General features: G+C 36.0%; 1 protein-coding gene across 1 annotated transcript in view; it reads left to right on the top strand.

The window, feature by feature from the left end:
• The window catches only part of HDX (highly divergent homeobox), a 222500-nt gene that overhangs the window by 173869 nt on the left and 25707 nt on the right, over positions 1 to 22924 (top strand). Inside the window, exon 5 of the mRNA XM_028101499.2 lies at positions 19250 to 19457. Within this exon, the coding sequence (XP_027957300.1) occupies positions 19250 to 19457 (208 nt within the window). The remainder of the gene's footprint in view (positions 1 to 19249; positions 19458 to 22924) is intronic.

Below are 22924 nucleotides of genomic sequence, written 5' to 3' on the forward strand. Positions count from 1 at the left end.
AAGCCCTGCTAGTATCTTTATAGTCATCATTCTAAATTCTAGTTCTGACATCTTACTAATGTCTGTATTGATTACAGCTCTGGCAGTTGGTATTGCCTCTTGTTCTTTTTGAGGTGAATTTTTCTGTCTTGTCATTTTGTCCAGAGGAGAATAGATGAAAGAAAGAACAAAATGCTAAAAATGTAACAAAGACCCCAGAAAAATATACACTAAACCAATCAGAAGAGACCCAAAACTGGGGGGAAAATGAAGGAGAAAAAAATAGAATATGATCAGGCTGGTGAATATAACAGAGCCACACACTAGATTTTGGGTGTATTTTGGTCTGTTAGAAGAAACTGCCTCCCAAAATTTTAAGGAAAGAACAACTTATGTATATATATATATGTATATATATATATATACATATATATATACATATATATAAATACATATATATATATAAATTAGGGTAAATATGATGAAGGGAAGTTATATGACTGTAAAGATGAAAATTAAAAAAGATTTTTAAAAAGGAATTGATAAGATAAGAAGTTGGTTGAAAAAAGAAAGAAAATAAAAAAAAAGGAGAGAATGTGATCAGGCAGGACACTGGAACAAAGTCATACACTAGAATTAGGGTATATTTTGGTCTGTTAGAAGAAACTGTATCTCAAAATTTTAAAGAAAGAAAAACATATATATACAAAAAATAAGTTTAACTACAATAAGGGATAGAATATGAGTGTAAAAATGAAAATTTAAAAAGATTTTAAAGAAGGAATTAGTAAGATGAGATGTTTGAAAAAGAAAGAAGAAAAATTCAGAAAAAAAATAGAAAAAAAAAGTAAAGAAAATTTAAAAAATTAAGTTTGAAAGAGTAAAGAATCATGGGGGAAAAGCTGTGAATTCTATGTGCTGTATTCCCCTGTCGGAGTTCTGCAGTTCTCATTGATCGGTAAACTTGGTCTTAGCTGGATGTTCTTGATGATCTTCTGGGGCATTGACCTGCTGCTGTGATTCCAAATGTCTTTGCCTGAGGTGGAATTTTACCACCCTTACCAGGGGCCAGTCTAAGTAATCTGCTCGGGTTTACTCTCGGTAGCTCTTGTTCCCTGAAAGGTTTCTGTACAGCTTTGGAGGACAAGAGTGAAAATGGAGGCCTCCCAATCTATGGTCCTGGAGGAGCCAAGAGCTGGAGGCTCCATTCCTCAATGAACCCTCAGAGAAATGCAGTCAGTCACTCCTGTCTGTCTGGTCTCTAGCCGCACTCTGTGCTCACCCGGCCTGTGACCAAGCATTTCTATCTCTGGCACATGACCCCGTTTAGAGTCTCCAAACCCAGCAGATTCCTGTGGTGCACTCCCGTGTCGCTCCTCCCAGGGGAGGAAGAGGAGTGTCCCCAGATCTGCCACTTGTTGGGTCCCTGCTTGAAAAGCAGTGGCCCAACTGTGCTGCGGATCACAGTTTATGGCAACCCCAAGCTGAGAGCCCACTCCTAGGCTCCCTCTTTGCAGCCAGCTTCCCTGGCTCTGATACTTGCAATCTCTGCCACACTCAGGCACCCCCGGTCTTTCTGTGACCCCAAGGGTCCTGAGACCACACTGTCCCATTGGGGGTTCCACCCCCTGCTTAGCCACTGGAGCGACGTCCCTCAGAGGAGCTGACTTCCACAAGTTCCGATTTTGTGCTCTGCTGCTCTATCACTTGCTGGTAGTCAGCTGAGGGAGGCTCCCTACCCCTGTGGTGGATCTGCCCAAATATCACTTTGGGTTCACTTCTCTGCATGTCCTACCTTCCAGAAAGTGGTTGCTTTTCTGTTCATGGAACTCTTGCTCTTCTTTTCTTCCATCTCCTGTTGAGTTTGTAGGTGTTCTGAATGGTTTGATAACTACCTATCTGAATTCCTGGGACCAGATGAAATTTAGGTCTCCTACTCCTCACCATCTTGCTCCTCCTCTCCCAGTAGTATGGACATTTTAACAATATTTGTTCTTCCAGTAAATGAGCATGGAATAGCTTTCCATTTGTTTGTGTCATTTTCAGGTTCTTTCATCAGTGTTTTATAGTTTACACAGTACAGGTCTTTCACCGCCTTGATTAAGTTTATTCATAGATATTTTATTATCTTTGGTGCAGTTGTAAATGGGATTCCACAGGGATTGTTTTCTTAATTTCTTTTTCTGTTGTTTCATTATTAGTGTATAGAAGTGTAATACATTTCTGTACTTTGATTTTGTATCCTGCAAACTTATTGAATGCATTTATCAGTTCTAGTAGTTTTTGGTGAATTCTTTAGGGTTTTGTATATACAGTATAATGTCATCTGCAGATAGTGAAATTTTTACTTCTTCCTTACCAATTTGGTTGTTTTTATTCCTTTTTTTTTTTTTGTCTGATTGCTGTGTCTAGGACTTCAACTGTAGTATGTTGAAAAAAAAGGGGGTGAGAGTGGATAGCCGTGTCTTCCTCCTGATCCTTGTGAAGAATCTCTCAGTTTTTCCCTATTTTGTATGATTTAGCTGTGGATTTTTCATATATGGTCTTTATTATGTGGAGATATGTTCCCTCTAAACCTACGTGTTGTTTTGTTTTGTCTTGTTTTGTTTTATAATGCATGGCTCTTTTACATTTTCAAATGCTTTTCCTGCATCTATTGAAATTATCATATGGTTTTTTATCCTTTCTCTTATTGATGTGATGCATAACATTATTTGATTTGTGATTACCAAAGTACCCTTGCATCCTGGGAATAAATCCCACTTAATTGTGGTAAAAGATTTTTTAAGGTATTGTTGGATTCAATTTGCCAAAACTTTGTTGAGGCTTTTTGCATCCATGTAGTTCCCTTTATTGTAGAGTCTTTATTTGGTTTTGATATCAGGGTAATGCAGGCCTCATAGAATGAATTTGGAAATTTTCCTTCCTCTTCTATTCTTTGGAATAGTTTGAGAATAATAAATATTAACTGTTTTTTAAACGTTTCATAGAATTCACCCGTGAAACCTTCTGGTCAAGAACTTTCCTTTGTCGGGAATTCTTTGATTACTTAATCAATTTCATTGCTGGTAATCAGTCTATTCATATTTTCTATTTCTTCCTGATTCAATTTTGGGAGATAATATGATTTGAGGAATTTACCCATCTCTTCTACCTTGTCCAATTTGTCGGTATATGATTTTTCATAATATTCTCTAATCCTTTGCATTTCTGTGGTATTGGTTTGTAGTTCTCCTGTTTCATTTCTGATTTTGTTTAATAAGTCCACTCAATCTGTTTTGTTTGTTTATTTTATGAGTTTCACTAAAGGTTTATCATTTTGTTAATCTTTTCAAATATCCAGTTCCTGGTTTGGTTGATCTGTTCTCTTTCTTTAGCTTATATTTTATTTATTTCTGATCTAATTTTATTATTTCCTTCCTTCTATTGGTTTTGGGTTTTGTTTGTTAAATTTTTCTGGCTATTTTAGATGTGAGGTTTTCTTGTTTATTTGATATTTTTCTTGCTTTCTGGGCTAGGCCTGATTTGCTATAAACTTCCCTGTTAGAACAGCATTTGCTGAATCCCAGAGATTTTATATCTTTGTGTTTCATTTTCATTTGTCTCCATGTTGTTTTTTTTTATTTAATTTAATTTTATTATGTTATGTTAGTCACCATACAGTACATCATTAATTTTTGATGTAGTGTTCCATGATCCATTGTTTTGTATAACACCCAGTGCTCCATGCAATATGTGCCCTCCTTAATACCCATCACCAGGCTAACACATCCCCCCACCCTCTTCCCCTGTAAAATTTTCAGTTTGTTTCTCAGAGTCCATAGTCTCTCATGGTTTGTCTCTCCCTCCGATTTCTCCCCCTTCATTTTTCCCTTCCTTCTCCTAATGTCCTCCATGCTATTCCTTTTGTTCCACAAATAAGTGAAAACATATGATAATTGACTTTCTGTGCTTGACTTATTTCACTTAACATAACCTCCTCCAGTCCCATCCATGTTGATGTAAAAGTTGGGTATTCATCCTTTCTGATGGCTGAGTCATATTCCATTGTATATATGGCCCACATCTTCTTTATCCATTCTTCTGTTGAAGGGCATCTGGGCTCTTTCCACATTTTGGCTATTGCAGATATTGTTGCTATGAACATTGGGGTGCATATGGCCCTTCTTTTCACTACATCTGTGTCTTTGGGGTAAATACCCAGGAGTGCAATTGTTGGGTCATAGGGTAGCTCTATGTTTAATTTTCTGAGGCACCTCCACACTGTTTTCCAAAGTGGCTGTAACAACTTGCATTCCCACCAACAGTGTAAGAGGGTTCCCCCTTCTCCTCAACCTCTCCAACATTTGTTGTTTCTTGCCTTGTCAATTTTTGCTCTTTCAACTGGTATAAAGTGGTATCTCAGTGTGGTTTTGATTTGAATTTCCCTGATGGCTAATGATGATGAACATTTTTTCATGTGTCTGTTAGCCATTTGTATGCCTTCTTCAGAGAAGTTTCTTTTCATGTCTTCTTCCCATTTTTTGACTTAATTTGTTTTTTGGGTGTTGAGTTTGAGAAGCGCCTTATAGATCTTGGAAATCAGTGCTTTGTCTGTAGTGTCATTTGCAAATATCTTCTCCCATTCTGTGGGTTGCCTCTTTGTTTTGCTGACTATTTCCTTTGCTGTGCAGAAGTTTTTTATCTTGATGAAGTCCCAAAAGTTCATTTTCCCTTTAGTTTCACTTGCCTTTGGAGATGTACCTTGAAAGAAGTTGCTGTGGCTGATGTCAGAGTTTACTGCTTATATTCTCCTCTAGGATTTTGATGGATTCTTGTCTCACATTGAGGTCTTTCATCCATTTTTGAGTTTATCTTTGTGTATGCTGTTAGAGAATGGTCGAGTTTCCTTCTCCTGCATGTGGCTGTCCAATTTTCCCAGCACCATTTATTAAAGAGACTGTCTTTTCTCCATTGCATATTTTTTCCTGCTTTGTTGAAGATTATTTGACCATAGAGTTAAGGGTCCATATCTGGGTTCTCTATTCTGTTCCATTGGTCTATATGTCTGTTTTTGTGCCAGTACCATGCTGTACTGGTGATCATTTCTTTGTAATATAGCCTGAAATCGGGCAACGTGATGCTCCCAGGTTTTTCTTTTTCAACATTTCCTTGTCTTCATGGTGTTTTTCATTTTCTCTTTGATTTTGGGATTGACCCATTCATTGTTTAGTAACATGGTATTTAACTTCCATGTATTTGTGCTATTTCAAGATTTTTTTCTTGTGGTTTATTTTTAGTTTCAAAGTGCTGTGGTCAGAAAAGTTCCACGGAATGATTTTGATCTTTTAGAATTTGTTGAAACTTATTTTGTGGCCCAATATGTGATCTATTATGAAGAATATTCCATGTGCACTTAAATAGCATGTGTATTCTGCTGTTTTAGGGTGAAATTTTCTGAATATAGCTATTAAGTCTATCTAGTGCAATGTGTCATTCAAAGTCACCATTTCTTTGTTGATTTTCGGATTGGGTGATCTATCCAGTGACATTATGGGGGTGTTAATGTCTCAAACTTTTATTGCATTACAAGTGATTTGTTCCTTATTATTGTTATTAACTGCTTTAAGAATTTGGGTGCTCTCATGTTGGCTGCATAAATATTTTCAGTTTTATTATCTTCCTCTTGGATTGTGCCAGCAGTGATTATATAGTGTCCTTCTTTTCCTCTTTTTATATTCTGTGTTTCAAAGTCTATTTTCTCATATATAAGTATTGCTACCAGATCTTTCTTTTCACAGGAATTTGCATGATAAGTGATTCTCCAACCCTTAAATCTTTAAACTTCATGTGTCTTTAGGTCTGAAATAATTGTCTCATAGGCAGTATATAGATGTTTCCCCCCCGCAAGTCCATCACTGTATGTCATTCGAGTGGATTATTTTGCCAATTAAATTCAAAATAATTATTGATAGATATGTATATTTTGCCATTTTTCACTTGTTATAAGGTTGTTTTGTAGTTTTTCTCTTTTCTTTTCTTCTCTTGCTCTCTTCTCTCATGATTACTTGGCTTACTTTATTTTCTTTTCTTAAAGATTTATTTATCTCAATAGATGCAGTAAAAGCATTTGACAAAATACAGCATCCTTTCCTGATAAAACCTTCTACCATGTAGGGACAAAGGGAACATTCCTCAAAACCATAAAAGCCATATATAAAAGACCCACAGTGAATATCATCCACAGTGGGGAAAAATGACAACTTTACCCCTAAGGTAAGGAACAAGACACAGATATCCACTCTCACCACTATTGTTCAACATAGTAATGGAACTCCTAACCTCAGCAATCAGACAACAAAAATAAATAAAAGGCATTCAAATTGGCAAAGAAGAAGTCAAAATTTCAATCTTCTCAGACGATATGACACTCTATATACAAAACCCAAAACACTCCACCCAAAAATTGCTATAACTGATACAAGAATTCAGCAAAGACACAGGATATAAAATTAATGCACTGAAGTCTGTTGCATTTCTATACACTAACAATGAAGCAGCAGAAAGAGAAATCAAGGAATCTATCCCATTTACAATTGCACCAAGAACCATAAGATACCTAAGATTAAACCTAACCAGAGGGGTAAAATATCTGTGCTCTGAAAACTATAGAACACTTACAGAAGGAATTAAGGAAGACACAAAGAATTGGAGAAACATTGCACGCTCATAGATTGGAAGAACAAATATTGTTAAAAATTATATGGTACTCAAAATAATCTATGCATTCAATGCAATCCCTATCAAAATATCATCAGCATTTTTCACAGAGGTAGAAGAAACAATCCTAAAATTTGTATGGAACCAGAAAAGACCCCGAATAACCAAGGTAATGTTGAAAAAGAAAACCAAAGCTGGAGGCATCACAATTCCAGATATCAAGCTGTATCACAAAGTTATAATCACCAAGATATCATGGTACTGGCACAAAAACAGATACATCGATCAATGGAACAGAATAGAGACCCCAGAAATAGACCCTCAACTCTATAATAGTCAGCTAATTTTCAAAAAAGTGGGGAAGAATATCCAATGGAAAAAAAGTTGCTTCAAAAGATGGTATTTGGAAAATGGGACAGTCACATGCAGAAGAATGAAACTGGACTACTTTCTTACACCATACACAAAAATAAATTCAAAATGGATGAAAGACTTGAATATGAGATAGGAAACCATCAAAATCCTAGAGGAGAACCAGGCAGCAACCTCTTTGACCTCAGCCACAGCAAATTCTTGCAAGATATGTCTCCAAAGGCAAGGAAAAAAAAGGAAAAATGAACTATTGGGACTTCATCAGGATAAAAAGCTTTTGCACAGCAAAAGAGAAAGTCAAAACTGAAAGGCAATCTGTGGAACGGGAGAAGATATTTGCATATCAGATAAAGGGCTACTACCTGAAATCTATAAAAAAATTTATCAAACTCAATACCCCAAAATCAAAAAATCCCATCAAGAAGTGGGCAGAAGATATGAACAGACGTTTCTCCAAAGAAGACATACAAATGACCAACAGACGTGAAAAATTGCTCCACATCACTTGCCACTGAGGAAATACAAATAAAAACCACAATGAAATGCCACCTCACACCAGTCAGAATGGCTAAAATTAACAACTCAGGAAACAACAGATGTTGGGAAGGATGCAGAGAAAGGGGGAACTGGTGCAGCCACTTTGGAAAATAGTATCGAGGGACCACAAAAAGTAAAAATAGAAGCACCTATGACCCAGGAATTACACGACTAAGCATTTATTCAAAGGATACAAAAATAGTGATTCAAAGGAGCACACGCACCCCAATGAGTATAGCAGCAATGTCCACTATAGCCGAAGTATTGAAAGAACCCAGATTTCCTTCAACAGATGAATGGATAAAGAAGATGTGCTACACACACACACACACACACACACACACACACACACACACACACACACACACGATGGAATATTACTCAGCCATCAGAAAGGATGGATACTTACCATTTACATCAATGTGGATGGAACTAGAGGGTATTATGCTAAGTGAAATAAGTCAGTCAGAGAAAGACAAATACTATATAATTTCACTCATATGTGGCATTTAAGAAATAAAACAGATGAACATAGGGGAAGTGAAGGAAAATAAGATAAAAACAGAGAGGGAGGCAAACCATGAGAGACTCTTAACTATAGGAAACAAGCTGAACGATGCTGGAGCGGATGTGGGTGGGGGGGATGGGGTAACTGGGTGATGGGCCTTAAGGAAAGTACTTGATGTAATGAGCACTGGGTGTTATATGCAATTGATGAATCACTAAATTCTACCCTTAAAAGTAATAATACACTATACGTTAGTTAACTTGAATTTAAATAAAAAAATTAAAAAAACAAAAAATATTTATTTATTTGAGAGAGAGAGAGAGAGCAAATCGGGGGAGGGGCAAAGGGAGATGGAGAGAAAGAATTTCACACAGACTCCCTGCTGAGAGCATGGAGCCCAATGTGGGTCTCAATCCCATGACCCTGAGATCATGACCTGAGCTGAAATCAAGAGTCAGGTCCTTAACCAACTAAGCCACCCAGGTTCCCCTAGTTGGCTTACTTTAATGATATACTTGGTTTCCTCTCTCTGAATTTGTTACGATCCATTACTGGGTTTTGATTTATGGTTACCATTCAGTTTGTACATAACATCTTCTGCATATAGCAGTCTATAGTAAATTGATGGCTGCTTAACTTTGAATCCATACTTGTTTTGTCATTACTTTATTGCTTTATCTTTTCCTTTCTTCCCTTGCTTTCTTTTCTCACACAAAAAAAGTTGCCTTTCTTTATTGATACACTTGGATTCCCTTCCCCTTTTTTTTGCATATCTGTTACTTGTTTTTTATTTGTGGTTACCATTTAGTTTGAATGTAAACTTTTCTATATAGCAGTTTATATTTAGTTGATGGTCACTTATTTTGAACCCATTATTTTCTACTCTCTTTCCCATATATTAGGTTTATGGTGACATACTTTACATCCTTTTATTTTTTAGTCTCTTTACTGATTTTTACTGATATGCTTATTTTTACTGTTTTTGTACTTTCCTAATGGTTGTACTCTTGAGTAATGTCTTTCCTTTCCACTCAGGCAGTCTCCTATAACATTTTTTTAAATGGCCATGAAATTTTTTAACTTTTGTTTGTCTGGGAAACTATCTTTCCTATTCTGAATGACAGCCTCACTGGATAAAATAATCTTGGCTGCAGATTTTTTCCTTTTAGCACTTTGAACTTTTTTATTTTTTTATTTAAATTCAATTAGACAACATATAATACATCATTAGTTTCAGATGTACAGTTCAGTAATTCATCTGTTGCATATAACACCCAGTTCTCATCATATCACATTCCCTCCTTAATGCCCATCACTCAGTTACCCCATCCCCCCACCATCCTCTCCTCCAGCAACCTTCAGTTTGTTACCTATAGTTAAGAGTCTCTCATGGTTTTTCTCCCTCTCTGATTTCTTCTCATTCTGTTTTCCCTCCCTTTCCTGATAATCCTCTGCACTGTTTCTTATATTCCACATATGAGTGAAACCATACAATAATTGTCTTTCTCTGATTGACTTATTTCACTCAGCATAATACCCTCCATTTCCATCCATGGTGTTGTAAATGGTAACTCTTCATCCTTTTTGATGGCTGAGTGATATACCATTGTATATATATATATATACCACATCTTCATTATCCATTCTTCTGTCGATGGACGTCTTGATTCTTTCCACAGTTTGGCTATTGTGGACATTGCTGGTATTGAAGTGCAGGTGCCCCTTGGGATAAGCACATTTGTATCTTTGGGGTAAATATCTAGCAGTGCAATTGCTGGGTCATAGGGTAGCTCTATTTTTAACGTCTTGAGGACCCTCCAGACTGTTTTCCAGAGTAATTGTACCAGCTTGCATTCCTGCCAACAGTGTAAGAGTGTTCTCCTTTCCCCATATCCTCGCCAACATTTGTTGTTTCCTCACTTGTTAATTTTAGCCGTTCTGACTGGTGTGAGGTGGTATCTCATTGTGGTCTTGATTGTATTTCCCTGATGCCGAGTGATGTGGAGCATTGTTTCATGTGTCTGCTGGCCATTTGCATGTATTCTTTAGAGAAATGTCTTTTCTTGTCTTCTTCCCATTTCTTGACTGGGTTCTTTGCTTTTTAGGTGTTGAGTTTGATGAGATTCTTATAGATCTTAGATACTAGCCCTTTATCTGATATGTCATTTGTAAATATTTTCTCCCATTTCATAGGTGGCCTTTTAGTTGTGTTTTTTTTTTTACTATTTCCTTTGTTGTGCAAAAGTTTTAATCTAGTTGAAGTGCCCATAGTTCATTTTTGCTTTTATTTCCAGCCTTTAGAGATGTGTTTTGCAAGAAGTTGCTGTAGTTGAGATCAAAGAGGTTGTTGCCTGTGAACCTCTAGGATTTTGGTGGATACCTGTCTCACATTTAGGTCTTTCATTCATTTTGAGTTTATTTTTATTTATGGTATAAGTGAATGGTCAAGTTTCATTCTTCTCCATGTGGATGTACAATTTTCCCAACACCATTTGTTGAAGCTACTGTCCTTTTTCCATTAGATATTCTGTCCTTCTGTGTCAAAAATTAGTTGACCCTAGAGGTGAAGGTCCATTTCTTGGTTCTCTTTTCTGTATGATTGATCTATGTGTCTGTTTTTTTTTTTTTTTCCAGAACCAGACTGTCTTGATCATTATAACTCTGTAATATAGTTCTAAGTCTGGCATTGTGATGCCACCAGCTTTGATTTTCTTTTTCAACATTCTTCTGATCACTTGGGGGTATTTTTGGTCCATAGAAATTTTAGGATTGTTTGTTCCAGCTCTGTGAAAGATGTTGATGGTATTATGATAGGGATTGACTTGAATGTGTAGGTTGCTCTTGGTAGCATAGACATTTTAACATTTATTCTTCCAATCCATGATTATGGAATGTTTTTCCATTTCTGGGTGACTTCCTCAAGTTCTTTCATAAGTGTTCTGTAGTTTCTAGAGTAGAAATCCTTTACCTCTTTGGTTAGGTTTATTCCTAGGTATTTTATGGTTTTTGGCGCAGTTGTAAATGGGATCGATTCCTTAACTCCTCTTTCTTCGATCTCATTGTTAGTGTATAGAAAAGCAAATGATTTCTGTGCATTGATTTTATATCTTGCAATGTTGCTGCATTCCTGTGTGAGTTCTAGAAGTTTGGGATGGAGTCTTTGAGTTTTCCACATAAACTATCATGCTATTTGTGAAAAGTGAGAGTTTGACTTCTTCTTTACCACTTTGAATGCCTTTTATTTTTTTTATTTCTGATTGCATCATGTTGCCTGTGAAGTCCTTGTTTCTATAGATTGTCTCTGTAAATTTCTGTTCTATATCACTCTTGGGGTCTTTCTTCTTTTATAGACCCCCCCTTAATATTTCTTGCAGGGCCGGCTTGGTGGTCACATATTCTTCAGTTTCTGCCACTCTTGGAAGCTCCCTGTCTTTCCATCCATTCTGAATGACAACCTTGCTGGATATAGTATCCTTGGCTTCATGTTCTTCTCATTTAGTGCCCTGAATATGTTTTGCCATCCCCTTCTGGCTTGCCAGGTCTCTGTCGACAGGTCTGAAGTTATTCTGATGTCCCTCCCTCTGTACATAAGAAATCTCTTCCCTCAGCCACTTTCAAGTTTGTTTCCTTGGATCTAAGATTTGCGAATTTTACTATTATATGTTGTGGCATTTGGTCTGTTCTCATTGATCTTGAGAGGGGTCCTCTCTGCCTCTTGGACATGAATGTTTGTTTCCTTCCCCAGATTAGGGAAGTTCTCAGCTATAATTTGCTCGAATATACCTTCTAGACTTCTCTCTCTCCACTCCCTCAAGGATCCCAGTAATTCTGACATTGGAACATTTCATGGCATCATTAATTTCTCAGTCTGATCTCTTGGGCTTTAATCTGCTTTTCCTAAGCGTCCTCAGTTTCCTTTTTTCCTATCATCTTATCTTCTAGCTTCCTAATTCATTTTTCTTCCTCATTTACCCTGGCAGTCAGACTATCCAGTTGAGGCTGCATTTCATTCATAGCATTTTTTAAGTTTGACCTGATTAGATCTCATTTCTGCCCTTAGAGATTCTATATTGTTGCTAGTATTTTTCTCAAACTTAGATATCGACTTCATATTGTTACTCTGAAGTCTATTTCTGACATCTTGCTTATATCCATATCCATTAGGTCTATGGCAGAGGCCACAATCTCTGATTCTTTGTTGGGGGTTCCTCCTATTAGTCATTCTGTTGGGGTGTGGTTAGGGAATGTACAAGCAAAATGCACCTGTTTTATAGGGACTTTAGTGTTGTTGGCCTCGTTCTTCCAGCCTGTCTTCTGGGGGAGGGACCTGCCATGCTTTACTCAGGCAACTCTGCCCCTTGTAAAGGGGTGGGCTCAGTGAAAACCGTTTTTTTGGGGGGGGTGTTTTCTGGTGGTTTTCCATGGTGGCTTTCTGCATCTCTTCCCAGAGTCAGAGCAGAAATGACTGCATCCAAGCCTCTGCCTCAGAATGGAGAAATTGCAGTCTGCTCTTCACTGAGCTCTCCAGGCCATAATGTCTCCATTTCTGTCTGCATTGTTAAAAACTGCAGCCTCCCCAGTTGTGTACCCACAGCAATACTCCCAGTGGTGGAACCCAGGGCCAGGCATGTCTCTGCCCTTTGTGCTTCTAAAACCATGAGCCACCCCTAGATCTTGTTTGGGGGCTGCACTAAAGTCTTTTCCCTGCCACTACCAGTCTGTGAGTCTGTGCCCGGTGCCCAGTACAGAACTCTTTTGCACTCCAGTGTTATATCACCTTCCCAGCACCAGCTTTTGGCACTTCCCTCCCCCTTCTGTTTATCTTCCAATATCTGCACGCAGAATCACAGCTTCTTGCTTCATACCTTTAGGCCATCGGAGATATTCTGTTTGTAGATATCCAGGTATATAATTTTACATCTCAGGCTGATTTTGTGGGTGTTCAGAATAGTTTGGTAGATATCCAGATAAATTCAGGGGACCGGTTGAAATAGGGTCCCCTACTCCTCCACCATCTTTTCTGTCCTACCTTTTTATGTCCTTTAGCATGATAAATTGTTTCCCACCCCCTCACAATCTGGAGGTGTCTTTGTATCTAAAATGAGTCTCTTGTAGACTGCATATCAATGGGTCTTGTTATCTTATCCAATCTGATACCCTGTATCTTTTGATTAGATCCTTTAGTCTGTTTACATTCAGAGTAATTATTGAAAGTTATGAATTTAGTGCCATTGTAGTAACTGTAAGATATCTGTTTCTGTAGATTGTCTCTGCTCCTTTTTGGTCTTTGTTACTTTTGGGCTCTTTCTTCACTCAAAGGATTGTTTTAATATTTCTTCCAGGGTTGGTTTAGTGATCACAAATTCTTTTAATTTCTGTTTGCTCTGGAAGCTCTTTACCTCCCTTTCCATTTTGAATGACATCTTTGCTGGTAAAGTATTCTTCGACGCATATTTTTCTCATTTAGCATGTTGAATATATCATGCCAGTCCTTTTTGCCCTGCTAGGTCTCTGGGGACAGGTCTGCTTCCAGCCTTATGTTTCTACCCTTGTAGATTAAGGACCTCTTGTTTGGAGCTGCTTTCAAGATTTCCTCTTTATCTCTGAAATTTGCAAGCTTCACTATTATATGCTAGGGTATTGACCTATTTTTATGGATTTTGAAGGGAGTTCTCTGTGCTTCCTGGAATTGAATGCTTGTTTCCTTCCTGAGATTAGGGAAGTCCTCAGCTATAATTTGTTCAGATAAACCTTTTGCCCCCCCTTTCCTCATATTCTGGGACCCCAATTATTGTAATGTTATTGCCCTTTATGGTATCACTAATGTCTCAAAGCTTCTCCTCTTGATCTAGTAGTTGTTTTTCTCTCTTTTCCTCAGTTTCCTTACTCTCCATCATTTTGTCTTCTATTTTACTGACTCTTCTGCCTCATTTACCCTGGCGATTAGAACCTCCATTTTTTACTGCATCTCAGTGAAAACATTTTTACTTTCAGCCTGATAAGATTTTAGTTCTTTTATATCTGCAGTAAGAGATTCTTTAGCATCTTTTATGCTTTTTTCAAGCCTATCTTGTATCTTTATAATGGTTGTTCTGAATTCTAGTTCTAACATCTTACTTACCCATATTGATTAAATCTGTGGCAGAGAGTACTAAATCTGGTTGTTTCTTTTCTTTTGAATTTCTCCTTCTAGTCATTTTGTCAGAACAAAGGGGAAAGAAAGAAAACAAAAAAGAAAAAAACAGCAGAAGCAGCAATAATAATACCAAGAACAAAAACGATATCTTCAGGAAGTGATTCCAGTATATGCTGTGTACACTCTGCTGTTGTGTTTTGGCTGCTCTTTCCTGCTGGTCCTCCTTCTACAGAGTTCCTACTTGCTTGTAGTGGGGAGTGTTTGGTCCTTTAAGTAGTTATGCTTTGATTTGTTTGTGAAGTTAAGCTGGAAGCTGAGGTTTTGGAGCTTTCTTTAATCAGTAGACTTGGTAGATTCAGGGGTGTTTTTGATCTTCTGAGGGAGACGCCTGCTGTTCTGGCTCACAATTTGACTTGCCATCCTAAAGATGCTCCTGCCAGGTCAGGGGATCAGGGTGTAGTGTCGGGGACTGTGGCCTCCGCTAAGGGTACTGTGTTTCTCTCTGGAGTCTGTACTGGTGTGCAGGAGGAGGGAAGGGTGGTATAGGAGGTAGACTATGGCCTCACCTCATCCTCTTGTCCCTAGGGAGCAGAGTTCTTGACAGCTGCTGCTCAGGAGGCCCTCTTAGAAAAGCAAGCAATCTCCTGTGACCCAGGACCTCCTCAGTTCCCTGCCCTAACTTGTCTGTGTCTGAGTCATTGGTAAACCCAGAGCCACAGATCTCCTGTATTTTATCTCTGGCCAGTGGCTGGGATTCAAATCTTAAAGTTTTAAAGGACCTGTTGATGTGTGTGCCTACTCTTGTCCCCTAGAGGGGAGGCTCAGGGCATGCCCAGAACCATCCTGTCCCTGAAAAGCCATCACCCAGTGTGTGTGCAGAGGCTAGAGTTTATTGTAACACTCAGCAGAAAGCTGGAGCCAGGTTATCAGCCATCTGCATTTGACTCCATCCCCTACTCCCCTTTGTCCCAGAAAAGCCACTGCAGAAGCTTGAATCTATTGTGGCAGACAGCAAAAATGGCAGCCAGGTTATGCACATTCTGCTCCAATCTCTGTGCTCTGCTCAGTCAGTCCCAGAACAGCAGCTCTTTGGCACACACACAGAGGTTTAAGCCTATTGTGGCTCACACTGAAAATTTAAGAGGTTTTCTCCCCTCTGTGCTCCTCTCTGACCCTGCTGTTGAGCTTCTCTCAAGGCTCCCTGGCTGTCCCTTTGTCTTTGGAGAGGACAAATATGCTCCTCAAAATGCTCTCTAGGAAGGGGAGCAATCTCTTCCTGAACACCTCAGGGATCCACTCGCCATAGCTTATTGTGTGTTCATAAACCGCTGTACTCTTTCCAACTTTCTCCCTCTTCCTGACTTTGCTCTGTGAACCCAGCTTCCTCCCCTTCTCAGCCATGCAGTTTCCTAATCCCCCAATTCAGAACTCTGAACCCCGCTTCTGCCAAATTCTCTCACTCCAACTGTGCATAATGTTTCCATACTCCTCGGGTCCTCTTCCTGGTTGTTCAAAATAGTTGGAGGTTGATCTAGTTGTATTCCAAGGATGAGGCAAATTCAGGGTCCCCCTACTACACTGCGATCTTGGAACTCTGATCAAAACCTTTTCTGGTGTGTGTGTGTGTGTGTGTGTGTGTGTGTGTGTGTGTGTGTGTGTGTTTTAAAGTAATAGATAAAGAGAATAGATTGGTGCTTGCCAGATTCAGTAGTGAGGGGGAATTGGAAGATGGGAGAAATGAGTAAAGGTGGTCAGGAGGTAAAAATAAGAATTTGAAAATCAATAAAATGATAAGTGAGTACATTGAAAAGATCAGTGAAATTAACATCTAGCAAGAATGACAAAGAAAAAAGAAAGAAGACAGAAATTAGTAATATCAGGAATGAGTGAGGGTATATTTCTACAGACTTTACAGACAGAAAAAGGATAAAAGAGACTATTTCAAACAACTCTGTGTGGACAAATTTGAATGAGATGGATCAATTCCTGAAAAAGTGCAAAATATCACAAATCACCTGATATGAAATAGGTGATTTGAATAACTATTAAAGAAATTGATTTCATCCTTAAAAAATTGCCCCCAAAAAAGAAATCTACAAGTGCCCAAACCTACAGTTAGCATCAACTAATGGTGAAATATGGAATGCTTTCTCCCTGAGGTCAAGAACAAAACAAGATGTCCACTTTGACCACCTTTATTCAATTTGTACTGGAAGTTCTAGCTAATGCAATGAAACAAGAAAAGGAAATAAAAGTAACATACAATTGCCTGTGTTGGCAATCCTAAGGAAACTACAAAAATAGTCCTATAACCAATAAGTGAATCTAAAAATGTCTCTGGATACAAGATCAACATACAAAAACCACTTGTGTGTTTATACAGTAAAAAATTAACATATTGAAACTGAAATTAAATATATAATATTATATTCAATCACTGAAAAAATCAAATACTGTAAATCTAACAAAACTAACAAAACGTGTAGAGGGCTTTTATGCTGAAAATTATAAAACATTGATGAAAGAAATCAAAGAAGTTTTAAATAAATGGAAAGACATTTGTGTTCATGGATTGGCAGACTCAACATAGTAAAAATGTAAATTCCTCCAAAATTAATATGAAGGTTTAACATAATCCTTATAAAATCTCAATAAAATTTTTAGTTGATGTAGACCAGAAAATGCTAAGATTTATATGGAAAGGAAATATGCTAGTATAGTTAAAATAATTCTAGGAAAAAAAAGATTGAAGTGGAAGAAATCCGCTTACCTAATTTCAAGACTTATTATATAGCTACTGTAATCAAGACTATGTGGTATTTACAGGAACATACATATAGAGATCAATGAAACATTAAAGAACCCAGAAATAGCCCTGCACAAACATGGACAGCTTAGTTGATTTTTGACAAAGATGCAAAAGCAATTCAATGGAGAACGTCTTTTCAAAAAATGGTTCTGGAACTCTTTGATATCCATTGAAAACAGAAATGAACTTTGATCTAAATCTCACACCTTATAAAAAATGAATTCAAAATGGATCATAGATTTAAATTGAAAACATAAAAACTATAAAAAGGTTTAGAAGAAAAGATAGGCAATAATCTTCAGGACCTAGAGCTTGGTGAAGTATTTTTAGAAATGACACTAAAAGCACAATCCATTAAAAAAAGAAGCAATAGCTTAGACTTCATAAAAATTAAAACCCATTTTTTTTTTTTTTGCAAAAGACGCAGATGAGGAAAATAAAAGCTACAGACTGGGAGAAAATATTTAGAAACCACATATCTGACAATAACTCATATCTAGAATATATAAAGGACTTTTAAAACTCAAAATTTTTAAGAAGTCAATTAGAAAATGAGCAAAATGCATGAAGAAACATTTCACTGAAGAGAGTATATGGATGGCAAATAAGCACATGAAAAGATTTTCAACAACTAACCTTTGGGAAATCAAATTAAGAACTCAATGATCTATCACTGCGTGCATGAATGAGAACAGCCAATTTTTTCATTATTGAGAATACCAGATGCTGGCAAGAATGCCAATAAACTGGATTTTTCATACATTGCTGGTAAAAATATAAAATGGTACAATTTTTCTGGAAACAATTTGACAGTTTTTTATAAAATTAAATGTGTAATTATCATATATCCAAGCATTTGGATCCTTGAACCTCTATTCTAGGGAAATGAAAACTTATATCTGCACAAAAACCTGTTCATGACTGACTGTTCATAGAAGCTTTAAGGACTCTAACATTAAAACAACCTAAGTGCCCTTCGATGAATGAATGATTAGACAAACATTGCAAATAAATGGAAAAAAAAGTACATAAATATCATGGAATACAACTTAACAATAAAAAGGAATGGACAATTGATACATGCAACTTGAAAAAATCTTCAGAAAATTATGCTGAGTAATAAAAGGCAACTTTAAAAAAATCACATGCTTTATGACTTCATTTATATAACATTTTTGAAATGACACACTTATAGAAGTAGAAAACAGATTAATGGTTGCCAGGGGTTGGGAATGGTAGATAAAAGAGGACGAAGAATTGTGATAAAGGAACATGGAAGTGTACATACATACTGTGCAATATCAATTTCCTGTTTTAATTATTGTGATATAATTATGCAAAACATAAATCAGAGAAAACTGAGTGAAGGAGATCTACCTTTGAAACTTCTGTGCCTCTAAAACTATTTTAATATAAAACATTTTAAAAATTGGTTCTGAATCAAATGAAATGAAATTTTAGAATACTTGAAATACACAAGTAACCATTAAAGAGTCAAAGTTAATAGAAGTTACATTTTCACCATGGAAGCAAGATTGGATACGGGATAGGAACTCTAGTTATAGTTATATGTCTGGTCCCTTTAGGAAAAGAATCAATTTGTGTTTTATTTGAAAGTTTTGGTGGGTTATTTCTACAGAATAACAAAAACAAAACCAAAAACAAAAATTTATGTATTTTTAAATATTTAAAAAAGACATAATCATTTAAGAGAAATGCTTTTTTAAAAATTAACATTGTTATTTAATAATTATTTACCAAAAATTTAAATATATTTTGTTTAATTTCCTCTCAAGGTTGTCCTGTTTGAATTGTTTGCTTCATAAACATAAATATCTGCTTATAAATTTTTGTTAGTCCTTTATTCAACATTGTATTGGATATTTTGACACATTATACTATATCCAATTGATAAAATGAGCAATTCCAAAAAAGAAAAAGGAGTCTAAAATAAGTGTTCTGCAATGGACTGCATGTTGCTTTAAAGTCTGAATATTTAGATAAATGTCATCTTTCTGCTAATAATATATTTAAAAGTAAAAGCATAATTATCTTAATTTTTGCATATTGACTAATAGTTAAATTTTATTATTTTAGGTACTTATTTATTTTTAATCATATTTTATGCAGCATCCATTTATTATTTTAATGGCCAGAAATGCTAAAAGTTCTATATTTACAAAAATTCTTTTTGTATTTCTCTTATAAGACTTGGATTGGGAATCGAAGAAGGAAATATCGTTTAATGGGGATTGAAGTTCCGCCTCCAAGAGGAGGCCCTGCTGATTTTTCTGAGCAGCCTGAGTCTGGTTCTTTGTCTGCGCTCACATCAGGAGAAGAAGCTGGTCCTGAAGTAGGAGAAGATAATGAAAGAAATGATGAAGTATCCATCTGTTTGTCTGAAGGAAGCTCTCAAGGTATTTCATATGCTGCACTTTCTAATAATAGCTTTTGTAAATTTGATGGATTTTAACTTTCTTTTCAGCTAATTGCATTTCAAATATAAAGTCTTCAAAACATTTGTTTAAACACTTGAAAAGAAATTGATTTATTTTGATTGTATTTTTATATATATACACACACATAATGAAATGATTACTACAGTAAAACTAACACATCCATCTCCTCACAGAGTTACCATTTATGTATATGGTGAGAGCACCTGAAATCTACTCTCTTAGCAAATTTCTAGTATGCAATATAGAATTGTTAACTGTAATAATCATGCTATACATTAGATCTCTAGACTTATCCATCCTATGTAATTGCAAATTTGTATCCTTTGACTAAATTCCCCCATTTTCTTGACCTTCCTACCATGGTAACTATCATTCTGTCCTCTGCTTCTATTTGACTTTCTAAGAGTCCACATATAAGTGAGATCATGTAGTATTTTTAGTTCTGTGCCTGGCTAATTTCATCTAATATAATGTCCTCCAGGTTCATCCATGTCATTGCAAATGGCAGGATCTCCTTTATCTAAGACTGAATAAATTCTTATATATATGTATATAGGTTTTTATATGTTTATATATATTTCTTTACATATATTATATATTCCTATATATAGGAGATAGATAGATAGATATTTCTCAATTTCTTTATCCATTTATCTGTCAACAGATACTTAGGTTACTTCCGTATTTTGGCTATTCTATGTAATGCTGCAAGAAATGTGGGAGCACAAATATCTCTTTGAGGTACTAATTTTATTTTTTTTTTGTTTATATATCCAGAAGAGGGATTACCAGATCACATAGAAGTTCTATCTTTAAGTTTTTGAGGAACCCCCATACTGTTTTCCATAATGGCTGTATCAATTTGCATTCTGACCAATGGTGTACAAGAGTTCCCTTTCCTCTATATCCTCACCAGCACTTATTGTCTTATCTTTTTTATTTTTAATGCCTCCACCTAAAGAGTCTCACTGAGTCATCACAACACTTATCTACCACAATAATGATATCTCACATTTAGAAATGTTGGTCATTGTAACAATCCATAATTTTAATTAAGTACGATTGTTTTTTATTTTATTGAAATTCTAATCAATTTAAGTTAGAACATTATAAATGTTTTGTAATAAAAGAGGGTATGGTATAATGTGATTAACACCAGGGTAATAGGCAACATGGGTGAAAGTCCTAGATCTTCCACTAGATGATTATTTGACTTCAGGCAAAACATTTAATTCATGGGGCTTTAGTTCCACATCTGTAAACTAAGGGAAATTGACTGGATCATCTTTATAACATTGCTCATGAGAGTAATGAGAATTAAAATAATAACATGTACTTTTCCAATGAACACTTGTATTGAGTTTAATTTACATATCATAAAATTCATCTATTGTCAATGTAGAATTCAATAATTTTTAGTAAATTTTATAGAGTTGTGGATTATCACCATCACTAAAATACAGCTTTAGAATATTTTCATCACTTCAAAATATTTATTTGAGTTTGTAATCAACCCTCATTCCCACATCCAAACCCAGGCAACCACATATCCACTTTCTGACGATATAAAACTTGTATTTTCTGAGTATTTAATATAAAAGGAATTATACAGTATATAGTCTTTTTGTATCTGAGAGAAAGAGAAAGAATCTTGCACTGACCCATTTTGTTTATTTTACTGGTCAGAATATTAACAATATATTTTCCAGTTTAATTTTTGCCTTTTAAATTTGATTATGGATATCAGAAATTTTGCTTGTAGTATTTCTGTTGCCAAATATATCAATCCTTTTCTTTATGATTTCTGACTTTGGTGTCATGATTACAAAGTCCTTTATTGTATCACAGTTATGTTAACATACCCCTATATTTGCTTCTTATATTCTTATGGTTTCATTTTTACAACTTGGCATTTATTCTGCCTAGAATTTATTTTACTTTAACATGTTTGAGGAAAATACCTAATTTTATTTTTCCAAATGGTTAACCAGCTGCCTTTACAATATTTGCTAAATAATCCAGCATTATTTCCAGTGAGTTTAATTGTAGCTTTTTATCACGTATTATATACATACACACATATATGTATACATATATATTTTGGATTTCATATTATGGTACATTGATCTGATTGTTTATAACTGTGGCTTTATAAAATATCTAAATATCTGGTAGTGCTCTGATTACTCTTCTTAGCTCTTGTAGCACAGATTCTTCTAGATTAACTTTAGAATTGTTTAGTCATACCTTTCGCCAATCCCTCTCCCCCAAAATCATTTTAAGATTTTTTATTGGCACTACATTAAAAGGATAATAAAATGTGGAAAGATAAATTCAGTTTTGCATGTGTTAAGTTTTAGATGACATCAGGACATCCATGTAGAGCTGTTCAGAAGACTCATGGATAATATGGGTCTGAAACTCAGAAGAGGAGTTAAGACACGACAAGAAATATAGGAACCACCCATATCGAGGTCAAAAAAAAATAATGTCTAGCCATAGAAATAGAACATTTAGTTAAGTGAGAAAATGGAAAACAAGAAAGAAAGATGTATAAAAGCTGTGTGTTGAGAAATATCCCAATTTGGGAGCTAGAGGAGAAAAAGGAGCCATCAAAAGAATATTCAGGTATAGGAGAATGAGAATGTTATGTTATTAGTAAAATCAAGGAAAGAGAAATTTCAGAAGAAAGAAATGTCATTATCTTTGTCATCTTTTGGAAGTTGAATAGAAATTTCTCTCATGTGAAGCATCTAAAATTGTCAAAGGTATGTAAGTGGACAATATAATGGTACCAGAGTATGAGGGACAGGGATATGAGGAGTTGTTCAATGAGTATAAAGTTACAATTACACAACTGTAGTATAAGTGTCAGTTCCTATAGTTGGCAATAAGGGGTTATAGTCTTTTAAAAGCTTGTTAAGAGGGTAAATCATATTGTGTTCTTAACACAAAAAAAGGGACAAAAGAAAACTTTTGGAGGTCATGGACATGTTTATTATCTGGATTGTGGTGATGGTAACATGAGTGTATTCACATGTCCAAACTCACCAAATTGTATACATTAATTATGTGCACTTTGTTTACACCAATTATACCTTAATAAAGCAGGAAAATGAAAATAAATTTTTATTTTTTTTTAAAGATTTATTTATTTATTTAAGAGAGAGAATGAGAGAGAGAGAGCATGAGAGCGGGGAGGGTCAGAGGGAGAAGCAGACTCCCCGCTGAGCAGGGAGCCCAATGTGGGACTCGATCCCGGGACTCCAGGATCATGACCTGAGCCGAAGGCAGTCGCTTAACCAACTGAGCCACCCAGGCGCCCGAAAATAAATTTTTAAAAAAGAATGAGAACCCATTGAATTGGGTGCTTAAGGGATTCTTTCAATAAACAATGTGTGTTGCAAGGTGGAGGCAAGCAGATT

Source organism: Eumetopias jubatus, unplaced genomic scaffold, assembly GCF_037043125.1.
Source record: "Eumetopias jubatus isolate StellerSeaLion01/CBP00866 unplaced genomic scaffold, mEumJub1_p1.0 scaffold_11, whole genome shotgun sequence".
Classification (NCBI taxonomy): domain Eukaryota; kingdom Metazoa; phylum Chordata; class Mammalia; order Carnivora; family Otariidae; genus Eumetopias; species Eumetopias jubatus.